The 24,677-nt window shown below is 40.8% G+C and overlaps 1 protein-coding gene across 10 annotated transcripts in view; it reads left to right on the forward strand.

Moving 5' to 3' along the window:
• MTCL1 (microtubule crosslinking factor 1) overlaps positions 1 to 24,677 on the forward strand; it is a 102,950-nt gene that overhangs the window by 63,222 nt on the left and 15,051 nt on the right. For 6 of the 10 annotated variants that reach the window (XM_035318686.1, XM_035318682.1, XM_035318683.1 and 3 more), the window contains 5 exons: positions 4,438 to 4,530; positions 7,683 to 7,913; positions 9,574 to 9,762; positions 15,601 to 15,768; positions 21,626 to 21,880. In XM_035318686.1, the coding sequence (XP_035174577.1) occupies positions 4,438 to 4,530; positions 7,683 to 7,913; positions 9,574 to 9,762; positions 15,601 to 15,768; positions 21,626 to 21,880 (936 nt within the window). The remainder of the gene's footprint in view (positions 1 to 4,437; positions 4,531 to 7,682; positions 7,914 to 9,573; positions 9,763 to 15,600; positions 15,769 to 21,625; positions 21,881 to 24,677) is intronic. The other 4 variants (XM_035318684.1, XM_035318687.1, XM_035318678.1 and 1 more) reach the window with 1 other exon arrangement.

Genomic DNA, 24,677 nt, shown 5'->3' on the forward strand with positions numbered 1-24,677 from the left:
AAAGAAAGAAAGAAAGAAAGAAAGAAAGAAAGAAAGAAAGAAAGAAAGAAAGAAAGAAAGAAAGAAAGAAAGAAAGAAAGAAAGAAAGAGAAAGAAAGAAAGAAAAAGAGAAAGAAAGAAAGAAAAAGGGCACCATGTACATAGAAAGTTGCATTTCTTAGTGTTCACTGTTCCTCCAATTCAAAGTTGTGGGAAGAAGAAAGACAAACTGGTGCTGACAGTATTCCTTCCCACCAAGATTAGGAGCAGCAAGAATAATTTACTTTGATGAATTGTATTCTTTCTTGCTAAGCAAGATTCCCTAAAGGTTGACCACATAATGGCATAAAAGACCCTTTATGATGTAAATCTGGATATTCCAGTCCTGACTGAACTCAATGAGACTTTGTATACTATCCATACAATGAGATGGATTTTTAAAGACCTGGAGCAAAGTGTTCTGTGTTTTCATAAAATCAGAGACTCATAAGCACAGACAAATAACCACAAAACAGTCTATTTTACACTAGTGAATATGCGCCATATATTTTTAAGTGGGAAAGGAGAAGAGTACCTCTTCAGAAGTATCCTCTGAGGATTCAGTTAGATGTATATTGCATGTAAAAAGTAATACAGAAAACATTGGAAGTTCCTATCAAGTCTTGTGTTGTTGTATGCAAGCAATGGTCAGCTGTGAAGTATAAAAAAGTAGTAGTTTTTAGTCTGTGTGGTCTAAAGCATTATAACATGGCATCTGGTGAGAAGCATAAAGTGTTCTTCTTTTGGCTTCCTTGGAATTGCACAAAAATGCAGGAGAGCATCTTTCTACCCTGCATCCTTAGGCTTTATTTTGCTCCATCCCTCTTGAAAAAAGGCTAAAAAGAATTGTTGCATGTAAATCTATTGAATTTCCAGGCAAATTGAGGTTTGAAATAGCTATGGTAAAACAGAGAAAACAGACAAGTAAAACACAGCCATACCTCATGGTGCGTGGCAATCACAGTAAACCAGTCATTGTAAAAACATGGGGTTATGTGAGCTGAAAAGTAACCTGAAAAGCCTTCAGCGTGCTGAGAGGGGCAGAAGGATGTTGGTGGAGTGAGCTGTGGGGAAGCCCCCAAACTGCATGACTTTTCTCTGACTGTCCTCTTGAGGTAAAGACATCGGCATGGATTAGTTTGTTCTGGAGTGATAACAGGTGAGATAAAATGACTCGGGAGGAGGACTTGGCACCATCTGTCCGAGATGATGAGGGTGAAAGTAGACCTGAAAATGAAATAATTTGGGTTTCATTGGAAACTTTTGGTCATTGTGGAGCTGCAGAAGAGGTGCACCTGTTTCTGTGATGCTGTGTTGGAGTAGCACTAGCCTGTAGTTCTAGTTATAGCGTGTTTCTGTGTCTCGTTGTAGTGAGTTTGTGTCCTGTTTCTATGGTGTCGGTATGTTGTGTGGTGGCTATCACATGTGGGGTGTTTCCTGTTCCTCCCGTAGCGCATCCTTTAATGAGAAAAAAGGAGAGAAAGAATGGAAATTAGCAGGATATCAACTTTCATGTTGATTTTTTAGCAGTGTTGCTTTACGAAACAAAAACACAGTTGTGCCATAGACTGCATCCTGCTGATTAGATGGTAGGGGCCTGATTTCCACATACGAGCAAACAGGCATCCACCAATGCAATGCCAGGTGCATATACAAATCTGTATGCATCCTGTATTTACGATCCAGACGCTTAGCAGCAATCCATTAGGCCCTTAAGCAGCCTTATCTCCCTTGATTTGAGCAATACTAATCCCGCTGCTCTTACTAGAAATTACATTATATGAAATGATGGCCTGTGAAGAGCCCTCGGGTTGCACTGGAAGAAAAAAGTTGTGCAGCTCTGCATTCATGCATTAGCTGATCTTCAGCATGTTTGCCGCTTATAAAAATATATCATCCTTACACAGGCAAAGCAATTGTAAAAGGATTTGCACTGTTAAGTGTGCATGTAATAGTATATCTGCCTTTATGATGTATTTAATCTCTTCCTAGTAATTCCAGAAGTTATCATGTAATCCCACTGCCCAAGCTTCCTGGAACTTGGCTTTGCATAGGCTGCATGTTTTAAAAAATTTGCACAAGTTTATCATTTTCTTGTCCTAATTTTGCAGACACGAGATGTTCTCAGTGTATATGTAACTGTGTAGTTCCAATTAATATTAGTCTGAATGGCAACATACGATCTCGTAGCAAATCACTGTTGATTGGAAAAAAACAAGTGCGAAGTGAATAGTGAAAAATTCAAACCTTAGCCTCCTGGGAAAAGCCTTTGCTGCTCTGATTCAGCTCCCAGTTTCAGGAGTCCAAAAATGAACATTATTTCTGGCTGCCCAAATATGTAGTCGTATGACTCTAGAGAGAGTCACATTAAGATCAGTTATACTTCCCGTATATTTCAAATTAATAACATATTAATGTTTACAAGAATTGTGCTGTCTCCATTTCTTGAGACACATTATAAGATTTTTTTAAGTGATTATTGGCAACAGGAGAGAGTTGCCATGTTGTAACTGTTTTTGCCAGAAACACTTTGCATGATTCTGACTAATTTTGAACTTATAAACAGAAGGATCACAATTTTTTAAATTACACCTGAATTAACTGGGTACATTGGTTCTTATTTACCATGTTCCTAAAGAAGCCTCATCAGGGAAAAAAAGAAAAAAAAAAAGAAAAAAAAGAAAAAAAAAAGAATGCAGAAATTACTGATGAAAGTAATTTTTCATTTGTTGGATGAGATATACCTGAGTGTAACTATCACATAATTTACAAATGATTGCACAAAACTGGCAAATCCCATTGCAAGCAGTTCTTTCCAAAAATATTTGTGAGGCCAAATTGGCCCTGTGCAATAAAACATGTCTGCAGACACGTTAATGCCTAAAACAAAATGGGTCAGGCAGATAATGTGGTAGCTCGCTCTCAGTCACCTTCTGCATGCCCTTCTGAGTGCTGGAAGGGTCGCTTCTTCAGGTACAACACAGACGTGCACAAGTAGTAAGGTGTCAAGTGAAGAAGGAACTTAGAGGGCCCAGAAAGTAGATGTAGGTGACTTCTGTTGCTTGATGGAGTACAGTCCTGCGGGTGGTTTATGGGATACTTCTGTCTGCCTTATCTCCTTCTTCCCTAAAGGAGGACAAGATCATCTGTTTCAGGGGCAAAAAGTTTTTTGTATTTTGAGTAACCAAGACTGCTTGGAGTAACCATGGCCCCAACAGCAGCAGGAGCTGGTTTTGCTCTCCAGAAAGGAGAGGAGAAGGATATCAGGGCTGATGCCAAAGGGAGGATGGCAGTGCAGCCCCTGGGAGCCAGCATTAAGTCCTTGCACCTGTTGAGGTTGGAGCGTGCTGGACATCAGCCAGTGGAGAATTTGGGTTTGTGCTTCAAAGCCTGAAGGGATCTCTTCTTTAAGTGTGTCTTTACTCTGGGAAGTAGGCAATTGGTGCTGCAGAGCTTTCTGTGGTCGCACTCCTGGTGCGTGTGAAGAGAGCCTGGCTGAGCACTATTGTTGCTGCAGGCAAATCAAGTCTAGCTCCAATGTGAGAGAGAAAATGAAGGATGTAGAAAGCACTGATCAGGAGTGTAAGTGCCACGAGATTAATTAGCACAGTGTAAATAATAAGGGCTGTGACTCTGCCTTCTTGGGTCTTTATTTTTGAATTAAGTAACTGTCAGGAACAAAGTGGATGGGATGCCAAATTTATATTCAATGTAAAATTGAAATTATTAAGACAAAAATAGTGTTGGACCTGGAAGGGGAGATACTTAAGCGTAACGGTCAGATCTCAGGCTCACCTAGCTTATCACCATGACATTTATAGAGTAATTATTTTGAGTGGAAATTGCAGAAAGAAGTCTACTTGTGCAGAGAGCTGTTCTGTATCTGAAGAAAGGGACTTTTTATGCTCAGTTGGTTTAATAAATATTATCCCATTAGCTGTCTCCTCAGAAGTATTGCACATGAATACATAATAAGGTGCAATATACGTACATTAGATAAATCTTGTGCAGAGGTGTTTAAATTTTAAGACATTATCGTAGACAAATCTGCCACCAAACCTGGAATCCTGCTAATAGGAGCTGAGCTGGCAGGCTCCATTCAGGGTGAGCTGCCTCACCTACTTGAGTGCAACCCTGGAGCAGGGGCCTGAAGGGAAGAACGCAATGAGTAACACCAGCATTGCAGCTTTAGCCTTCAGAAAAAGCCACACAGGCAATTCCCACAGCCATGTAGGGCATTGCTGTTTATTTGCACACTGTGCTTTGGTTTTAACTACCAATAACCATGAGTTGTGCAGATGTCTGTCCTGCGGTTCTTTTCTTTTTCCTCTTTTTTCCACCACTGAGACCCGCTTTCCGCTATACCTACCCCTTTGTCCTGCTGATCAGCTGAGGGGTTCCCATGTTTTACCTGTACAGAGTGTATCGATACAGGAGCTTCAGGCTCAGCTTGAGCAGGAGACAAGACTTCACCGAGAGGAGCAAGAAAAGTTTACAGAAAGGATCATTCAGGTAAATATGAACCCTGGCTGCTGGGAGAGACGCGTGACCCTGCCGCGTGTACCTCGCGGTATGCACATTGTTTGTCAGGAACATGGGAGCCGCAATCTGACGGCTGGGCTTTTTTCAGCTCCACTAGGTCAGTGGAGAAGCTGGAAGCTGGGGAAACACAAACCCAAGCCTATTTTGCAGCTTTGAATCTGATTTCTCTGACTGATGGAGAGGAGTTTTGTCCTCCCCTGTGTGTAGCCCTTGTTAGAAAGAGGCCATGGCACTGGCAGAGGAAATCAGGCTGTATGGGTTACTTCCTGCCAGACAGCCTCCTCAATGGATGAGTGCAAGGGGAAGCTGAGGCAGGGATGTGAAACTGCCCAGGGAGTTATATCAGCACCATCAGTTCTCCATGAGCAAGGGAAGAGTACATTTGATGTCTGGGAGCATGGTTTGGCTCTGTGCCTTTTTCAGACCCCTGCTAGTCCACAGAAAATCCAGCTCTTCTCTGATGTTGGAGGAGTTATTAAACTCTTGTATCAGAGACACAAACCAGGATCATTTGTTCCTCAGTACCTCATGTTTCCAACCCTCTTATTCGTAACTGGTGAATAAATCATATTTTGTTACATGAGCTCCCCCTGCTTTTTTGAAGGTTGGAGCATGTAAGCCAATTGTTTCATGACCTTGAGCCCCTAGAAAAAAATACAATCTGGTGCTCATTTTTTGCAGGCTATTGGCTCTTAACTGAAGTTTTCTTTTTAAGTTTACTCGTAGACTAAATTCATCACAATTGCTGCATAGTATATAAAGCATTTATCCTTGTGCCAGCTAATCTCATTATGCCCAAGTGGTATCTCTCCGTTTTTCATAAGTAGCTTTAATTTTCAGTTGATCTCCATAGGAGCTTTCTCATGGAGGCATTTGAAGGCAACCAGTAAATTGATTTCCTTCCTAGCTGGCTTGGCTGTGAATGCTTTTTGGAATCCATGCCCTCCTCAAATTTCTTTTCTTTTGCAATAGCTGTCCATTGAAAAAAGCACAAAACTCTGTGAAGCCACCTCCACCAGGGTCTTCTGCAAGAATTTGTGGCCACAGGGACTTAGATCATAACAGTTTATAAAAACAATTAACAATTAAGCAGAATCAAAGCTAACAATTCATGCTAACAGCCAGTAGAAATAGAATAATAAAAACATCTTCTGGATTTTTCATTTTTTCCAGATTATTCCCATCCTGTTGATATTATTCCTTTTTTATCATCTTCCAGGATTTCTGGTGGAAATGACTCATAGATCTTTGCTGTATTTAACCATAGCTCCATTTGGTGGAAGAACCTGCATCAACACAAAATCTGCTCATTTCTTCCCTTTAAAATTGAGTGTAAAAGAACACCCTTTTTTACTGTTTCATTTTTTGGTGATATTTAATGGCATTAAATTGATATATGGTAGCAGTGTGTAGTCCCCTTGAGTGTTATCAGGAGTTGCATGTATGTTTTGCGGGCCATTACATCTATTTCTTTCTTTCAGAGTACTTTTAAGATGCATTTAAGTTAGAAACTACTGTGAATAAGCTTAATTTTATTCAAGAATATATTTCTAAGCTTTATAGTTACTTAAAGAATGATTTCTTTGCAAATTTTATTCTAAAAATCTTCCAAATCATCTAGGTCAATGTTACGGATATATGTTGAAGAACTTCTTAAGGCATGGTTGCATAAATGCTGAAAGTTTGTATTATGCCAGAATACCTCATTTAAAGGGCAGGAGAGTCATTAGTAAATTACCTAGCCTGTGTCACCAGCATCAAATGTTGCTGTGAAAACCAAGCATAGATTTGTAGCAGTATGAAGTGCTAGGTGCTCCGTGCTCCTGAAGAAGAATCTCTGAAGCATTCTTTGTTTCTTTGTGCGTGTTTTTATTGCAGGAATGTTCCGATGTTTAAATTCTTGTGGTCACTAGTTTACTGTGGCTTTTGTAGATTTAATCTATGCAGCTGGAGCTAAGGAGATCCTGTTCCACAAAATGGAAAGTAATAGAAACTGGCATTGGCAAGCAGTGGTTCTGTATTCTTTTGCTGGCTGCCTTTTCTTGATCAATCAGAACTACAACTTGGTTGAAGGGGAAATACCATCTCATCCATGCAGAGTATGAAATGCGGTACAACTAACTTGTATAAGTGCTATTGGGCCATGGTCATGTCATGGTTTGATTTTTGACATGTTGAGAGAGAAGTCATTTCTAAATAATATTGTTTCAGGTGAGCTTGTGTTGAAACAGGTGCGATTATATGTGTGCTAGTACTGAAACCGAGACATTGTGAATGCCAAGTTGCAGCCTATTGCTGTCTCTTCAGTCCATGCATGTCTCCCTTATCTAGAAGTATTTTTATTCTAGGCTCAGACACCTCTGAGTATGAACCATGAGAAGTGAAGGACCAGTAGTTGTATCTCAGGTACTGGTGTGGGTCCTTGGGAAGCATTGCCCTTCCAGAAGGAGAAGAAGATGTAGTCACAGAGGAAGGGATGAGTCTGTGGCCAGGGAGGGAAGAGGTGAAGATAATATTGAACAGGTTGTGCAGAGAAGCTGTGGATGCCCCATCCTTGGAGGTGTTCAGGGCCAGGTTGGACAAGGCCCTGGGCCACCTGGTCTAGTAGGTGGCATCTCTGCCCATGGCAGGGGGGGTGGAACTAGGTGATCTTTAAGGTCCTTTCCAACCCAAACTATTCTATGATGATTCTGTGAATATTCCAGGATGTCTGAAGGGCAGCTGCAGTCCCATCTCCTGGGAATAGCTGCAAATGCATTTAGCAGGTGTGATGTGTGCAGCAGTTCAGGGTGGTGCCTGTGCTGGGATACAGTCAAGAGAAGAAAATATGAAAGGTATAAAATGTTTAAGCAGCAACAGAGTTCTCATGCATCTTTAAAGTAAACTAACTGTCCGTTTCCAGTGCAGATTACTTGCATATGGTTATCTAAGATAAGTTTATCAGCTGCAGTCCTTCAATTTCCTCAGCATGCCAGTTTTGACTGCTGAGGAACCTGTTGAGCCAAACTCGATAGCTACTCACTATTGATGAAACTTAGAGATTTCAGTTTATTTCATCCAACAAAGTTCAAATCCTGGAGAACCCCCAGCACATTGACATGGTGTCTGTTGTTCCATTAAAGCTGGAGGAGGAGCATATGCAGACCCTGCGGAGGAAAGATTTGGAAGTGCAGAGCTTGACTTTGCAGAACAAACTGGAAGAGAAGACCTGGAGCCAGGAGAAGAGCCTACTGCACCAAGAACTCAGGCATTTCAAGCAGGACACCTTCCTCCTGTATGTCAAACTGAAGTGGCTGCTGAAGCACTGGCGGCAAGGCAAGCGAATGGAGGAGGAAGGGGAGGACATTTTAGAGGTAACTGGTGCACTTCATTAACCCAATGAAATTGCAAGCAGTGGGGCGTCCCTTCTTTAACTAGATTTTAAATACAAAGTGGCATCGGGGACTCTATAATTACTCATGGATTTTAAGGGGACACAAATCAAACTTGACTTTTTTTTTTTTTCAATATTGACTTGTGCTAAATGATATTTTGCATGATATCTTTATGTTACAGATCACCTCTCTTTAAATCTAAACCCTTAACTAGTACAAGCATCTGGCCTTGAAACAATCTCACATAGTAAATGAAGATTTAATTAGGTCTCTTAGATAAGACTCCTGAATAATTTTTGGAAAGAGAGATACAATTGTGAGCTGGTGGAATCAAATTTGTTTAGATAGATTGAGAGCTGTCATTTTTGTTGTTGTGTGCACAGAATGTTCCTTATGAAGCCTGCAGCAACACAGATGGAGGGAAGCTCTGTTTTCATGTTGGCAAGAGAATTGTACAGTTTCTTGTGGGAACTTACAGTGAATCATTCTTGTTTGTTCCTTTTCCTTGTACACACGTCTATCACCATCACCAGCAGTACACCAGTAGTCATCTAAGTAATTTTCCAAGTAGAAACTAAATTAAGATCAGGAATTTCAGGAGTACATAACAACCTGGAATCCCTAAGCTGACACATTTTAGGAGGGGTGTGATTGCCAGAACATGCACTGTGAAAAAAGGTGCTGCTGAATTGTGTCAAGCTGCATATCCAGAATTACCATTTGATTCAAAAATCTTACCTAAACAAAACAGAAAAATGTGCTTGTCCATTTGACACTTTAACAATAATTCTTGGGAATCATACATTGATCCTGTAATCATTTATTCTGCAATTCTGAAACCCTTTGCTAAGGCACCTAAGTAGTTTCTTGTTTTGTTTTGTTTTGTTTTGTTTTTCAGTATTTCATGTATCTATATACCTAGTGTCTTTCAGTGTTTGCTACATTTGGCAGAATGAGTAACCTTTCAGCTCTGGTAGGAATATGCTAAAGCAGAAAGCTCCAGAATTTTGTATTTTGGATAAAGGGTGGGTGAGCATCTTTACCTTTATCAGCTATGGTATAATGAGTCAGAAACAATAGATTAGTAGCTATTTAGAAATAATTTCATTCTACGTTACTTCAGCAGTACTGATTTGCTTCTGTGTAAACTAGCTCATCTTCTAATATCAAAATAGATTTCATTTTTTCACTGTTTTGATTTTTTGACTGGTTAATTTACAATCAGTCCTTCTCTAGTCATTAGTGGTGTCACGTGCTTTGCTAATGCAGTAGAGAGAAGAAAGTGCTAGATAGGGATACTCCCTGATCTCCATGTCTGCATTATGCAATACCATCAGTGTCCTGTCTAGTCTTTCACTGCTGCATGGCGGATTATATCCATCATAATGCTTTTCAATACACCCATCCTCTCAGCTGCCTAGATCTCCTGTCTTGCAGGCCTGCATTGCATGTTCTCATATGCAACGTGTCATATGATATCACTCAAAGACCGTTCCCTGTAGCCTACAGAACAGAAGTCAATATATCCCACCTTAGAGCCCCAGGAGAAAATAATCCCTTCCCTTAGCCCATCAGTAGATTTCTGTGCACCTAGGTAGGTGACAAAAAGTGTTGATGTGTCCCATCTCTTACATTTCAGATTGAGCATCTTGAGGCCCTCCCAGAATTTGGCATTCAGTCTGAGCAGAAGGCGGATGATGCAGAGCGAGAGGAGGAGGAAGAGGATGTTGTGTTCGCACTGACAGATTTCTCCCAGCGTCCCACTGTGGAGAACAGTGATCACGGACCACAGCTGCAGACTGCAGAATTACTACAGCAGCAGAAGCAGGTACCATACCATTTGTATATCATGCCCTGGGAATGGAAACTGGATTTTCCATTGGAATTCATTTTCTTCTGCTGTTGTGTTAAAAATCACCTAGAATCACATTTGTAAAAATACCGTTAGCTACACAGCAATTACAATGGATTTCATCCGTTATATTTATATTTAATCAGGAGCCATGTGATTACTGTTCTCTTGTTGGCAGTTGCTATCAGTGAAAAATCCTATTTCCTCTTGTGGCTGTTTGCCCAGAAACATCTATCAGTATGTGATGGTTTGCAGAATTTACATGCTCCTCTTGCCTGAGCACATCTATTGTATTCTACTGTCAAGCTTTTAGCAAGAAGAGGTGATTTTATTTCCTCTAAATAATTTAAGAAACTAGTACATGTGTTTAATGTTTCCCTTAGAGATGATGAAAAAGCAATTTAAAAGTTCCTTCCTGTCACTGGACTTGTTCTTAAATACCTGAAAGCAAACCAATCTGACTTTTCCCTGATGTCTCTGTTGCCCTGCTTGTGTGTGTCAGAGCATTGTCATATACCCTAGCTTTTTGCTCTGTGCATCAATATACCAGCAGTCCTGCCACTTACAATAAACGTACAAAGGTGACAGTGTTAAGGCTTCTATGAGTTCTTCTGGTGCCTCTTGTATTTTTTAAGTGGAAAATGTGCAGATGGCAACATCCTGTTACATGGAATTATTTACAATTAGAAAGAGAATGGAGTGAAAATTATGTGTAAAACACAAATTCAGTGAAAAACGTCTTGAAGGTTTCTGTGTTATGCTCAGTACCTGTCCAGGCCCCTGACTTGGGAGCCCAATCCACAGCGAGAGCTCTCAGACAAATACATGCCAATGATCGCGTTGCACTGCTGGGCCCACTGCAGGCTCTTCGGCTGGTGTGTGCCTTTGCATTTCAGTTCTTTGCCTTGCATTCACCACACTCTTGGGACCATGTACAATCTGTTTACTTATTATCTCTATGGTCTAATAGATACACAGCAGACAACAGTAAATTTGTGCTATAATAAGGCTAGACTTGTAGGTGCTGGGAGATGCACAGGCTGCCTTGCAACCAGCCTCACTAATTCAAGGTGTAACTTCATGTAGAATTTCCATTTGAATAAAAAATACTAGAGAAAAAAAAAACTGTGGTCTTTTACCACTTCATATTCCACTTTACATTTATATACTCTTTTGCTTTCCTTTTCAATTGTACCAGCTGACAACTCTACTCTCTAGCTGATTTTCTGTGACATGTGCTACCAAGATAACAAAAAGTTGATCAGTTTGGCATTTGGAAAGGACCTAACATTGCTAATACTGTGGGAAGTCAGACAATGTTTTTTTTTGAGGACATACCTTACCAGCCACCCAGACCCATCACAATCATCCTCTTGGCAAATTCTTCTCTTGTAGAGGCTGAAGAAGGCCATGGAAGAGATGCTCTTGACTACATCACTTAAGTGTATTGCCTTTGTAGATTGTTGTAAACTGAGCAAAATAAATGTAAATCAACGTAATAACTCAGTACAACCTCTGTCCTATACTAACTGTCCATATATATCTCTTAAAATGACCAAGAACATTCAAATAAATTATGTCCTCCTTGAAATAATTATTGCTTCAACATGAATTGCAACTAAAGCAGCAGAAATGGGAAGCAGAATTGCATATAATTCATTTTTATAAACTTTGCTAGATGGTTTAATGCAGCAGCTCCAGCTAATCTTGCTTAAAGAAATGAGCCATAGGAACAGACCATGTCTCACCCGTCTTGATATTGAATAGTGCATGATATCCAAATGACCTGTGAAGATGGAATAGGTTTCTTGCCTTCCCACAAAGAAAAAAGTGGCACTTCAGCACTGAAAGAATGAGTGTGTTTGCTAAGACATTTCTCATTTCAAGTACTATTAAGTGTTTTGCCTGCTCCCTCTTTGTTATAATGTGCTGAATCTTCAAACAAGCACTGTACGTACTGACCAGCAGGTAAAGAGGGGTTTCAGTGCTGCAGTTCGGGTACTCTGTGAGTATCGCAGACCCAGAGCACATCCTTCCTGAAGGAGTGGATGTCAGCAGCACTCAACTCCCAGTACACCACTGCCTAGTCAGACTGCACTAAAAAAACTCCCAGGGTTTTGGAGGTCTTCTGGAGGTCCCTTAAGCTCTCAGCTGGAAATAAACACTGTTAATACATTGAAATTGGGGTGAGTGGTGAAGCTAGGAGTCTACAAGTTTTGCACCTGCCCAGGAGAGTGCAAAGGTGTTGGTTCTGCTTGGTGAGCCCCAGGATGATATGCATCAGCATATGTTTCACATTAGGAAGGAAAATTTTCAGTAGTCTAAGAGTGGGTGAGACAACTAGGTCAGAAAAAAAGAAAAGGCTTCCTGTAACTTGAAGTAACCTATGCTTATTTTTAACACTTAATGTTAATATTTAATGACTTGTATTTTCAGCCTGCATTCTTACTGCTGACTTTCTTACCTTGCCTGAAAAGTGAAATAGCTTTGAGAAAAATTATAACCCCGAGGCCTTAATTTCAAAAAGCAACCTTAAATGTTATATTATTATTATTATTTGAGTTAATCAACTTGATGGAAAGTACATGCCTCACTTGCCTAGGATTTTTATGTGGCTGGTATGTGAAGGGATGAAGGTACAGCAGAGGGGAAAGGGGAAATAAAAGACTAGTTGATGAGAGGCAAAGTGTGTGCAGACTCTGAGAGGAGCCGGTTCATCTTTCTCTTCATGTTGCTCTTGCTTGGGTGCCTTCTGTCCCAGCCAGACCTTTCTGACATAACCCAGATCCCTGGAGCTGGCATTGTCCCATGGCTGATAGCTGGGGCACGTTGCCAATGGGTTGGGCAAGGCTCTGGCAAGGTTCAAGAGCCATGAAGGAAGTCTGGTGAAGATAAGCTGGCAAGTCAGGCTGATGGCACTGCAGAGGAGGTCTTGCTGTAAATGAGCATTTCAATGTATGTTGTAAGAAATGAGGGAGAATTACCTGCAGGAAAAGAAATTAGTTTGGTTCAGTTGAATAGAAAGAGTGGAGCATCAGTTGGATGGTGTCAGTACAGGGAAGCAAGAAGAAAAGTTTAAACATATGTGGTACAAAGGAAAAAGCACTGAAAAGAAATACGCTTACGTATTGCTGGTGGTTGGGGGTAGGTCAAGAAAATCCCCAGTTAGATCTTTTTTTGCTCATGCATTATTTCTTCTCAAAGCATAGGTAAGGAAAAAGCCCAAAGGAGTAGTAATTAAAACTTATATGTACTAAAATCATTTGCACCAAGACCTAGTTGCACTTTTGCCTAGATCTTTGCCTACATATAGAAAATGCATGGTTCTTGTTTTCTGTTTAGGCTCCTGACCTTGTAGTTTTGATTGACTAAGCAGCTTGTAATATCAGACTGGCAGAATTCTGAAGTAAAATTCTCAAAGAAAAGAGAATTGTGATTAAAAGCAGAGCCAAGCTTCAAACTACAGCTCTGGTCCCAAACTTTTCTACTGCTGGAGGCTCCCATCTCTTGGGGTGACTACTTATCAAAGAGTCCAAAGACCTGGAAGCTACCAGAGGTTTACTACATTAAGTTTTCATTTGCTGCCAGCTGTTGTTTCCTTCACCTGTAAATCCTGAGAGGTGGATGCAGTAAGACTTCAAAGCACTTTTATAATTCTCTTGTCTTAGACCAGTTGTGAGTCAGTTGGGTTCCTCTATGCTCAAAAGAATGGTGAGGTATTGAAGAGACAGCTCCTTGCATGGGAGGCTGCCCAGGGAGTCACAACCATGCTCCATTTATTCTGCCTGCACAACATCCCTTGGAGGAACAGAAAGACTATAATAATCTTTTTTTTTTTTTTTTTTTTTTTTTTTTTGTATCTGTGGGACTTATTCTCTTGCAGAAGCTGTTTGGCAGTATTAGCAGCAGAAATCTCAGACATGTCTAGATGTAAATGTTGTATTTCAGAACACATTGTCTCAGAAGCACTTCATCTGTTCCCTAAAAACACTCTAGTTTGGCAAACCAGAAAAATAATCTCACAGACCTCTCCAACTTCAGATTGTAAATACAAAGTCATGCAAAAAAGAATTCTCTACAGGAATTAGAAGTATTTAACCAAAACTGGATTTATATTGGCAAGTTAATTAAAATCCCAGCAAGCCCAGGGGGCACCTGGGGTACTTGTCTTATAACAACGACATTGATGTAATGCCTCTTGAAATGAGATGTGTCCTCATCCCAGTAGGCTACAAACCTGTAATGAGGCTCTTTTGGCTCCACTCTGTACTAGTCCATCACTTCTTTCTTCACAAAACCTTATTTTACAGGACTCTAAAGCTGAAAAAAGTGTATGCAAGGGAATGAGGGATGTAGCTTGCTTTAGTCTTATTTGGTTTTATTTTCCTTCTGCCTCATTTCCCTTGTGGAGCCTTTTGATTACTTTGCCAAATAAAGCATACCAGCAAGCACAGAATGTGGCTCCTGAATAAAAGTACTTAATAAACTTGTGGGGTCAGGGTTTTCAAAAGAGGGTGAGGCCAGATTTTGAAGCACTCAGTACCCAGCAGCTCCCATTGTAACAGACACTGAGGGCAAATCTTCAGAAGAGCTCTTATTCTGATTATTACACAAGGATCTTGAGATGTTTGGAAAATCTAGCCTTAATTTGATATCGGAATGAAAATTCATGGAGAATACATAAAATCTCATTACATATTGAAAAGTAGGAGATTTTATATGTATGATGAAGACTGCTGCTGTATAGTAGGAAACTGTTAATTGGCATAAAATGTTAATGGAATTAATTCTGCTTCTGTGAGTGTGTTTCTTATAAAACCCCACATTGTACACCATCACATTTCATTAGCCCAAACAGATCACAGGTCAGTCAATGAGCACCTGCAGTCATCCTGCAGTCATTTCTCCATGTCTGTTTTTTTTTTTTTTTTTTTTTTTTTTCTAATGAACCAAATGTCTTGGAAAAAGTAGAGCATGCTTGTTTGTTTTTTAAAGAAAAAATGTGCACTGGCATGTCTGATTGGTGATTACAAAAATGGGTGAGGTGGGTTCAGTGATGCCAAAAATCTGATGAGGATGTGAAATCAGATTAGTTGTGTGCATAAAATTCTATTTGTATTTTCATTGAAAAAAAAGAAAAAAAAAACACTTGAAAAATTATTTAGATTCTTGTGTACATCTGTTTACTTGAGTTGTCTAAAAGAAGTCCCTGTGTAGGCACTTAATGAAACACATGACAAGAGGAAATGCAGGAAGCTTCCACTTGAAAAAAATAAAAAGAATTAGATTATCGTGCAAGAATCAAGACAGCTAATTTGACTTAGGCCTTTCCAAGGAGACTAACACACTCACGAGAACCAGGTGATTAAATACTGAGAAGTGCAAAATGCATTCTAGTGAAACACCTTAACAAAAGATACTCAAATCAAAGCCTCACTTTTTTTCCTGAGTAATATTATCATTAAAAAAAACTTTGAAAGTTAATCACTTTCCTTTACGTGTAGCTTAAAAACTATCGGAGGTTTGATGCTGAGCAATGACTATATGTATGAGATGTAAAGCTACCCAACAAACCTCAGCAATGATACCCTAGTTTTGCATTACAGTATTTAGGGAGACATTATCACAGATGGCTTCAATCCTGAAAGATGCTTAGTGCCTTTTTCAGTGTGACTTGAGTATCGTCTAGCAAAAAAAAGTAGACACAGAAGACATCGCTATTGCAATGGACATGCGTGCATTTTTTCCTCTCACCGATGAAACTGGAACCTAGAGTCACCCAATGACAACATTTGTTTTTATTTGTTCTGGCAGGCAAGTGAAAATCGGAAACTGCTGAATGCCGTGAAGGGTTTGCTGGACGACTTCCGCTCAGAGCTGCGGGACGACGAGCGCGAGCGCCATGGGCTCCAGCAGCAGTATGCCCTGGACAAGGCAGCCTGGGAGGTGGAAATGACTGAGCTGAAGTGCCACCTAGAACAGGTAGCGTCCCTCTGCATCCAACACCCTTAAAGGACATTCACGTAACGTTACATTCACGTAACGAAACAGGAAATCTTTGAGAGTCAGGAGAGATGCCACCTTCATTCATTTTAGCCTGGCGCCTGAAAGCCCCCCAGAGTCATGAGTTGCCTCTTGGGTTCTAGGTGTCCCAGTAAGAGTACTTGTGTAGTAGGTGCTGTGTAATATAAGCGAGGATGAAGGAATTAAACCTCTTCTAGCTGTATTTTCTCAGAAGAGCTGGCTGTCAATGCATCAGCTGCGATAATGAGACATGCGGGTTTCTGTATTTATTGGCATTTATAGGAGATAAAATGTCTTGATGCTGGCATGCTGACAACTAGCTCATCTCTGTGCCTTGGCACATAGGAACTGCAGCATTTGATGCATAGGCAAGAAGAGTGATTTAATAATACTGAAGCATTAGATGAGTTTGTTAGTATTAAACCAATCAGTCAAAGCTGCTGGTTAGTGATGGATGGTACCCCACTGAAGAGAGAGCTCTAGCATCCACCATAACTTACTATTAGAAGTATGTGTATAAAATATGGGGCCAGGTGCTACAGTGCCACGTACTACTGTTCACAGAAGATGCACAATTTCTGAAGCAATAAGAAGGCAAATAAGGAAAAGAGAAAAAAAATAAAAAAAAGAAAAAAAGAAAAAAAAAAGAAAAAAAAGAAAAAAAAAGAAAAAAACAAGGATTTATTTCTAAAGCTGATGGCGTAAAAGCTCTGATTTACCATATTGAAGAGAGGAGGAGTGGAAGAATGAATATGTTCAGATTCCGAGAAAAGGATTTGCAATTGTAGAGCTTCTCTGCAGAAGACAGATATAATAAAAATATTCACTGTTGGGAGGGTGGTATATTTAGGAAGATTCAGTGAACATCTCAGCACTGTCTGGAGACTCACAATGACGCACAGCACTGAGTTGTGAGCACTTATTTTTCTGCCCAGGTACTGTAGGCTTGTTTCCCAGAATAAGCAAAGAAGCTTTCATTTTAGCAGAGTTTTTTCTCAGTGGATTCAAATTCTCAGTTCAGATCAGCTGCTTTTTAGTGCACACAAATTTCCAGGCAGCAGATAATTTGAAAAGAGAAACAAAATCAATCCCCATTTTCACTCCTCCCAAAATAAAGCCTTGGTGACAGTTTTACCTTGAACTAGAGATGGCAACAAAGAACGAAACCTAAAGAACTATTTTGAGAACCAACTGCCAGTTTCAAGCTTGCATACTTTGCGTTTGCATGGTTGATTTACTCCTGGACTGCTGGTTTGGCTGGTGCTTGGCAAGCAGGACAGTGCTGCTTTTCCTGCCCAGGGACAAGATAGATTTGCACCCTTCCTTCTGGTGCCTTTGTCAGCCTTCTTGCCATCTCCACTGCTCCGCTGGTAATAATCTGTAACATATGGTAATTTCTGAGCCGTGGGTGTTACTTTTTGCATTTTTTTAAGCAAATGAGAAGAATAAAACTGATCAATATTTAAGACATAAAGCTGACTTCCGCAGCAGATTCACCAAGCCACATTTATATTTCACAGTAAAAACGGGTCCCTAATGAAGTAGCAAAAAGCGAGTACATAAATCATGAGAGTGTCAATTAGGACAGTGCAAACAACGTGAGTGTCCCACTGAGGTCTGTTGTATGTGCTCACAGTTATAAGGAAGCAATTAAAAAATGATATATACAAATAATAATATGACAAACATTAAACATTAATGTAAATATGAAATTGACTTAAACTATTTTTAATTATTCCAAATATGGAATTTATTTTTGTAAACATTTATTTTTATAACTGATGTTATAGGTCAAGTTTCAGGATCAAGATGGGAGGAGCTAGTAAATAACACCTAAATCATCAGCATTACATAATGTCACGTTAACATCCTTAGCTGTTCTGTGGCAACACGTGGAATAACATCTTCAGCTAGATAGCCAAGCCTGTCACGGCAGTGTGGGTAGGAGGGCCTCTCAGGATGTCATTTTGTCGTTTTCATTGGTAGTGATGAAGCAGCGGGCTGTGCAGCACTCCCACTGTAGGGGGGTATAAAGCTGTCCAACCCCTGACAAGCCCATAGAGAATCAAGGCCTTTCTTGTCTCCACTGTTGTCTGTACTGTCACTGCTTTCCACTTTTTTTGTGTGTGTGAAACAGTAGGTCAATTAAGAAGAGCGTTTTCCTCAAGAGAGTCACCTCCTAATTAGTAGTTACTGACAATGGTTTCACATTTTGGTGCTTGAACTCCCTGTATAGGAACGAAAGAGCAAAAGGAAGGAAGAAAACTCCTTTGTTGCAAAAGCACTGCATATCGGAAATGATAATGTACTGTTCCCTGCTGCTTTTTGAGCTTTAGCACTATGTATGTCATTAAAATAAAAGTCTTGGCTGTCAGAAATGCATGTACATCTTATTGAAGGATCCGTCAGCATTGTTTTTAAGATAAGAAATAATGAGATTGCTCCTAAGTATGGGATCTTGGTAACTGTGACCAATGGACTCCCAGTAATTCTCAGCCTCCAGCTGGAGAAGTGAAAAATCCCAGTATTCTGGGAACTGGGAACAAATCCTGCTTAAAACAGAGGAGTGGCCAGCAGGGCGAGGGGGGTGATCTTCCCCTCTGCTCTGCCCTTGTGAGGCCTCACTTGGAGTCCTGCATCCAGGTCTGGAGCCCCCAGCACAAGAAGGATGTGGGGCTGTTAGAGCAGGTCCAGAAGATGGCCACGAAGATGATCAGAGGGGTGGAGCACCTCTCCTATGAAGAACAGCTGAGAGAACTGGGAATGTTCAGCCCGAAGAAGCGAAGGCTCTGGGGAGACCTCACTGCGGCCTTTTCATACTTAAAGGGGGCTTATAAAAAGAGATGGGAAGTAGCATTAGATAATGATAGGACAAGGTGGAATGGTTTTAAACTAAAAGACGGGAGATTTGGATTAGATGTTAGGAAGAAACTCTTCACTGAGAGAGTGGTGAGGCACTGGCCCAGGCTGCCCAGAGAAGCTGTGGATGCCCCATCCCTGGAGGTGTTCAAGGCCAGGCTGGCTGGGGCTTTGGGCAACCTGGGCTGGTGGGAGGTGTTCCTGTCCATGGCAGAGGGGTTGCAACTAGATGATTTTTAATGTCCCTTCCCACCCAAACTAATCTGTGGTTACATTGAGAATTGGCACATAAGGACATGAACCCTCACTATGACTCCAATGAGTGGTCCAGCTTTGGGATTCTTGGGGGAAATGCAAGCTATGGTGCAAGTGGAGAGACATCTAGCCACCTTAGCAGTTAGCAAGTTTGGAAAAGTCACATCTGGAATTTATTGCTAAAAAGCCACCACTGGACCCTTCCTCCATTATTTGAGCCATTTCATAAACACAGAGACAGACTGTCTCTTTGCCAGCAACACTCTTCTGCCTTTCACAGGCACTGAGATCTGTCTTCCAAGTGTAAAGGCACCACCTCTGACTGAAGAATGTTGTAGGTCCTAAATCACAGATCACACAGAAATTATTCTGAAGGTGTATCAATGTATATTTGCCTTGGTTTTGAATACATCTTTGTACTTCCTATACTCTTCTCCAGTGGAGCAAGAGACAGGCTCTGGTCTAGGTGAGTGATCTGGCACAGGATGACTTACAGTGTTTCAGCAGCTTGGGCAAGGCACTCTAATGGCAGCCATGCATTCTTGGGATACTGCTCTTCTGAAGCATGGTCTTTTGTCTCATTGCCTCTTTTGGCTTTCCTGCTTAATGCATGGTCTAGGGACCACGGCCTTTCTTGTTTGCAAACTGAAAGGCTCAGAACTTGCCACGTGGTGGTTATGAATTCAGTGGTATAAGGCAAGAGAGAGTCTTGAGTCTTGAGTTCAACATTTTGCTAATTTTATTAGACTGAAAAAAAAAATGGAAGGAGAAATTTGCTTTATAGCATAATCATGCAAACTGCATATTGCAACAAAGCATTTGTTTGCCTTATAGGTTGCTTTTAGCATTTTTTGGACTTCATGCCAGCTAAAGACTTTGTTGCAGACGTTGGCATGTCTGTCAGCTTAGCACGTTATCCATAGCTACTACTCAAAGTGGCATTATTCCCTGGGAGACAGCGCAGTTGTAAGGTTGAGTTTGCACTCCAACCTGGCTGGATTTACTCCAGACACTCCAGGAACTTCTGCTAGGAGCTCCTATTGCAGGATGAAAAATGAGAAGTCTGCAAGGGCATTAAAAGTACTTGAAAGATCACTTAGATGTATTGCAAAGGACAAATTCTACATAACCTGTCAGGCTTAGATGTAAGGAAACCAGGTAGAGTTTATATCATTTTAGAGGCTCTTACTATTTTGGCTGATCTCAGCTCTGCAGTGACACTCCCAAAATACATGATTATTCAGTGTCACAGCCACTTGGTAAATCCTGCAGGGACTTGCAAGGTCAACCAGAGAGGCCACAGCAAAACAAACCTAAAAGAATGAATGTCAACCTGACCAGACCCTGGCTGGAGCAGCACCTTGGAGCTGGGAACCTGTGGATGCAGAGAGAAGATGCAGCAAGGGGCTAGAGTCCATCACCTTAAGTTAGTGCTGAGTTTGGAAACCAGCAGCAATATTTTTACATATTGATGAATTAACGTTCTGACAGTCAGTGTGCTGGGGTAGTGGGTAGGAAGGTAGCAAAGCCATCTGGCTTCTTGAGCAGCCTTGCTGCCCAGGATGGTGTCTCCCATAGTGGATCTGCAGCAGAGATGACCAGATGTTTGCCCATGGGCAGGGACATCTCCCACTAGATTAGGCTGACCAAAACCCCACCCAATCTGACCATAAGCTGCTGCTTTTTTTATAAATGATTTTTCTGGTTGGTTGGTTTGGGAAGAAAAGAAAAAATCTTTGGAAATTAGTGCTAGAAGATGCAGGTGTTTAAGATCTCCCTGTCATACAAGTGGCTGTAACAGGCTGTTCTCCACAGCTCAGTAAATGACCTCTCTGCCCTTTACCTGGGGAGGCTCTTCCAAAGACTAGTTAGCTTCACTCCCTAATCCAGCCTGAATTTACCTTTTCTCAGAGAGTTTGGGATTATTTTCCACACTGGACAATTTGAAGGTACTATCTTTCTCTCTTGCTAAAGGAGCAAGTTTCCCAGAAAACCTGCTGCTTCTGCTTTGTGAAGAAATCTAACTTCTGAGGCAGAAATGAGTTTTCACTACTTGGTTGCTTGTGATCCATTCTGACTCATTCACACACCTACTAAGTTGTAAACAAAAGGTGAAGCTTTTATCAAGGGATGTTTATCAAGGGATAAATTCTTCCCTCTCTTGAGCTAACACAAAGCCAACAAGTACCATTTTCACTCTGACAACAGACAAGCAGTGGTCCACATTGGCCAGAGAGGCTATGTGATTTCTGTCCTTGGAGGTTTGTCAGGATCCAACTCAACATGAACTACCCAGTTCGAAGTCAGAGCTGACCCTGCTGTAAGCATGGGGCTGGGCTAGAGACCTCCTTTCAGCCCACCAAGCCTGCATTTTCCTATGATCCTGTTACCTTGAGCCAGCTCTTCTGATCTGACTGAGCATCCTGCAGCATGATGTGAAGGAGAAGGGATAGAAGGTATCATCAGCTAACTCCTGTAGAAATCAGTTCAGCCACCAGAATCTGCAGAGATGGGAGACATGATCTCAGTATGTCTCTTTGTGCTGGAAGCACCCTCTTGTTGTAAGGTGTGAGCTCTACAGTAACACCATTGCTGAGTGTTGTTGTGGGCAAAAAGTCTCTTCAACTAAAATCCCTTGCCTAACACATGGGTTTTACCTGAGAAAGTCTGGTGTCCTAATAACGTTTTATTTTAATGGCAGCTGGAAGGGAAGAGTGAGAACACCTCAGGAGACGTAGGCCTCACTTCTGATGCAAAAGGAGCTTTTAAACGGGAAAGAGAGGAGCACAAGAAGCTTCTGGCTGAGACTCACAGTGTGGTGATGGACCTCCGCTGGCAAATCCAGCACAGTGAGAAGAACTGGAACCGGGAAAAGGTGGAGCTCCTGGACAGGCTTGATAGGGACCGACGAGAATGGGAGCGTCAAAAGAAGGAGCTGCTCAGGCGGATAGAGCAGGTAAGGAGTTGTCCTTGGGTGGGCGATGGCTGGCTGCAAAGCATGAGATGTTGCACCATTATTACACTCAGACCAAGGTCAAGAAACTGTAGTAAGAAACAGCATAGGAACCATTTTGGTTCCTTGGCTACACTGGTGTTTCCCATGATACAAAACAATTTACATACTCAAGGGAGTAAAATAGGAAAATGCTCATAATCCCTATAAAGGACCGCTTATGAGAAATCAGGTCCAGGTTAAAGGCCATTTCCTGCCTCATTTCAATTACCCTGTACAGGCATGGTCCCACTGATTCATTCTGTTTGAAAGCATATGTGCATCTCTTCATGCTGAAACACTCAGTCCCACATGCAGGGTTATTCAAGGTTGGATATACAGCTTCCTGCCAAAAAAGTCTGTTCATCTGTGAATTTGCCACCAAAGATGCAGCTGCTGTGACTATTCAGTCTCAACTGAATTCTTTTTCTCTAGCAAAGGAAACCAGGAGATAACAATGAAGAGCCCTGATTAGTAACAAATAAGCAGCTTGCAATGCTAAATATTCAGAAGACACTTTTGACCTTGGTCATATGAATTTTGTGCACACCTCTGCTATCATTTGCAAATCTGATAATTGTGTATCTATCCCCTTGTTTTTCATGCCCATTGTCTACACCACTGTGCACTTCCATCTGCTTAATATTAGAGACTGATTTGAAAATGTTGTTCCAAACTTCACCTAATGGGTTTCTATCTGGCTGGAAACCACACAAAATATTAAAATCAAGTTTAATGGTGGAGGATTAATACACCATTTCTGACTGAACATTGCTCAGCTCTGAGTCATGCATTCCAGGAAGAGTAAAAAAAAAAAAACTGAAATTGTGGGTCCTCAATTAACCGAATACTTCCTGTCCTTAGGACATCAAAAATGGAACTGCACCAGATTTGTGCATGCTCTCTAGGGAGCACTTCGCTTGAATGAAGTACAAAGTAGCTTCACATGTTAAGCTTGATGAAAGCCTGGGGTGACTTCATGACTGATTTTTGAAAAGGGTTATTTGTCTGGGTCTCATGTTCCCATGCTTGGGCTGCAACAAGAAGCTAAAGACACCAGGCTGTAAATATTATCAGCCCAAGACTGAACCTCACTTTAAGCTATGGCTGTTAAACCCACAGGGAAGCACTTAAAATACAGATATTTCTAAAATCACTACTAAAACTGTAGGTGCGAGTGGGTAGTGACCATTATGAAAGTTTTATGGACCAAGAAAGGTGATTTGAGTTTCTTACTTCAAAATATCAATAAACAATATTCTGGCTTTTTTAACCTCCTGTTTATCTGAGGGTTTCTGAGAATACTTCATGCAGCTTCTTGAACTAGCTCTTACAAAGCCTTATAATGCAGAACTGTAGTAGGTCTCTTAAGATAAAATAGCCAATGCACGTGAGCTAAGAAGGGTTGTAGCAGAGCAATTCATCAAAGTTGTCTGGTTCCAAGGTTTCACTGGCAGACGATGCTGATTTCTCCCTGTTTTGACTGGGCTGGTTTCTAATTCTTGAATTTCACTGACCAAAATGCCTCCTGTGGATTCTTCATGCACAATGAGAATTAAATAACCATCAGAAAATTTCCCTTTATACTAAGGACATGGGCATAAACTTTTGTTTGGAAAATCACTGGTACCTCTTTGGATGTTTATAATGCTGTCTGTGAACTGTATTTTTTGACATTATCTCTTCTATGTATCCTCAGTAGCCTGAGGGATTTAACCTGGTTCAGCACTGCTTATTCTATTCCCTGGGAACAAGGCCCATTGAAGGGTGGAGGAGAGAAATCCCTGTTAATGTCACCTAGCCTTTAATTCTCATCAAACCTGCCATAACCTCTCAGTCATCTTGGAAAAGTCTACAGAACAGCTCTTAACTAACTCTGGAACTGATTTTTTTTTGTTACCATTCTGAAACTTCTAGGGTCCAATTATATATTTATAGTACAAGAGCGTTACACAATGTTAGCCATAGATAGGGAAAACAAAAAAAATATTATGTCAAGCTAATTCTAGAGGACTAGATGAAAAGAAATAGCATTGGAGAGCTTGGCTATCTGCCTGCAAAACTTCATAATCCTATCTTTGCTTATAATCAAACATTTCCGTGTGTGACAGGAAGCTTCCAAATATTTGCAGACTTTTAGCTGAATATCTTCTCAGATTGCAGTCATGTCCAGCTTTATATGGAAGCAATTAGTAGTTCTCTGAAGTCCTTCTCCCCAGTGTTTTTCTGTGTGTATTCCATGTATGGCGATACGTAGAGGATGAGGAGACTACACCAGTGTGTATGTTTGAAAAACAGTCCAAGAACGAACTGAAGCATGAGTGCCAAGTTTCTTGCTAATGCTTTATGCCTGTCTGCTTTCACAGAGCTAATGAATTATACATGTATGATAAGAGGGAAGCTCACACCAATGTATAAAATATATAAAATACTTTACTTCAGTTAGTTATGGGAATACCACTTGCATATAAAAACATGATGACCTACTTTTTTTTTTAAGTACACTGTCACTTTATCTTCCCTTAGAGAATACACACACATTGTGTTCTTAAAGCTAATTCTGCAAAGATCACACCAACAAATATTTAAAACCACAAGATCACCTATATGGAGAGCTGTGTTTTGATAGGTATAAGCAGATTCAGGCTCAAAATCATTAATCACTTGAAAAGTTAGGCCAGTATTTCTCATTTTAATTCTCTTGTCAGTAGTTTGACATCCAGAGAGTGAGCCAGTATTCTGTGCTGTTTTCTTACAGAGG

This window comes from Oxyura jamaicensis, chromosome 2, assembly GCF_011077185.1.
Source record: "Oxyura jamaicensis isolate SHBP4307 breed ruddy duck chromosome 2, BPBGC_Ojam_1.0, whole genome shotgun sequence".
NCBI classification, from domain to species: domain Eukaryota; kingdom Metazoa; phylum Chordata; class Aves; order Anseriformes; family Anatidae; genus Oxyura; species Oxyura jamaicensis.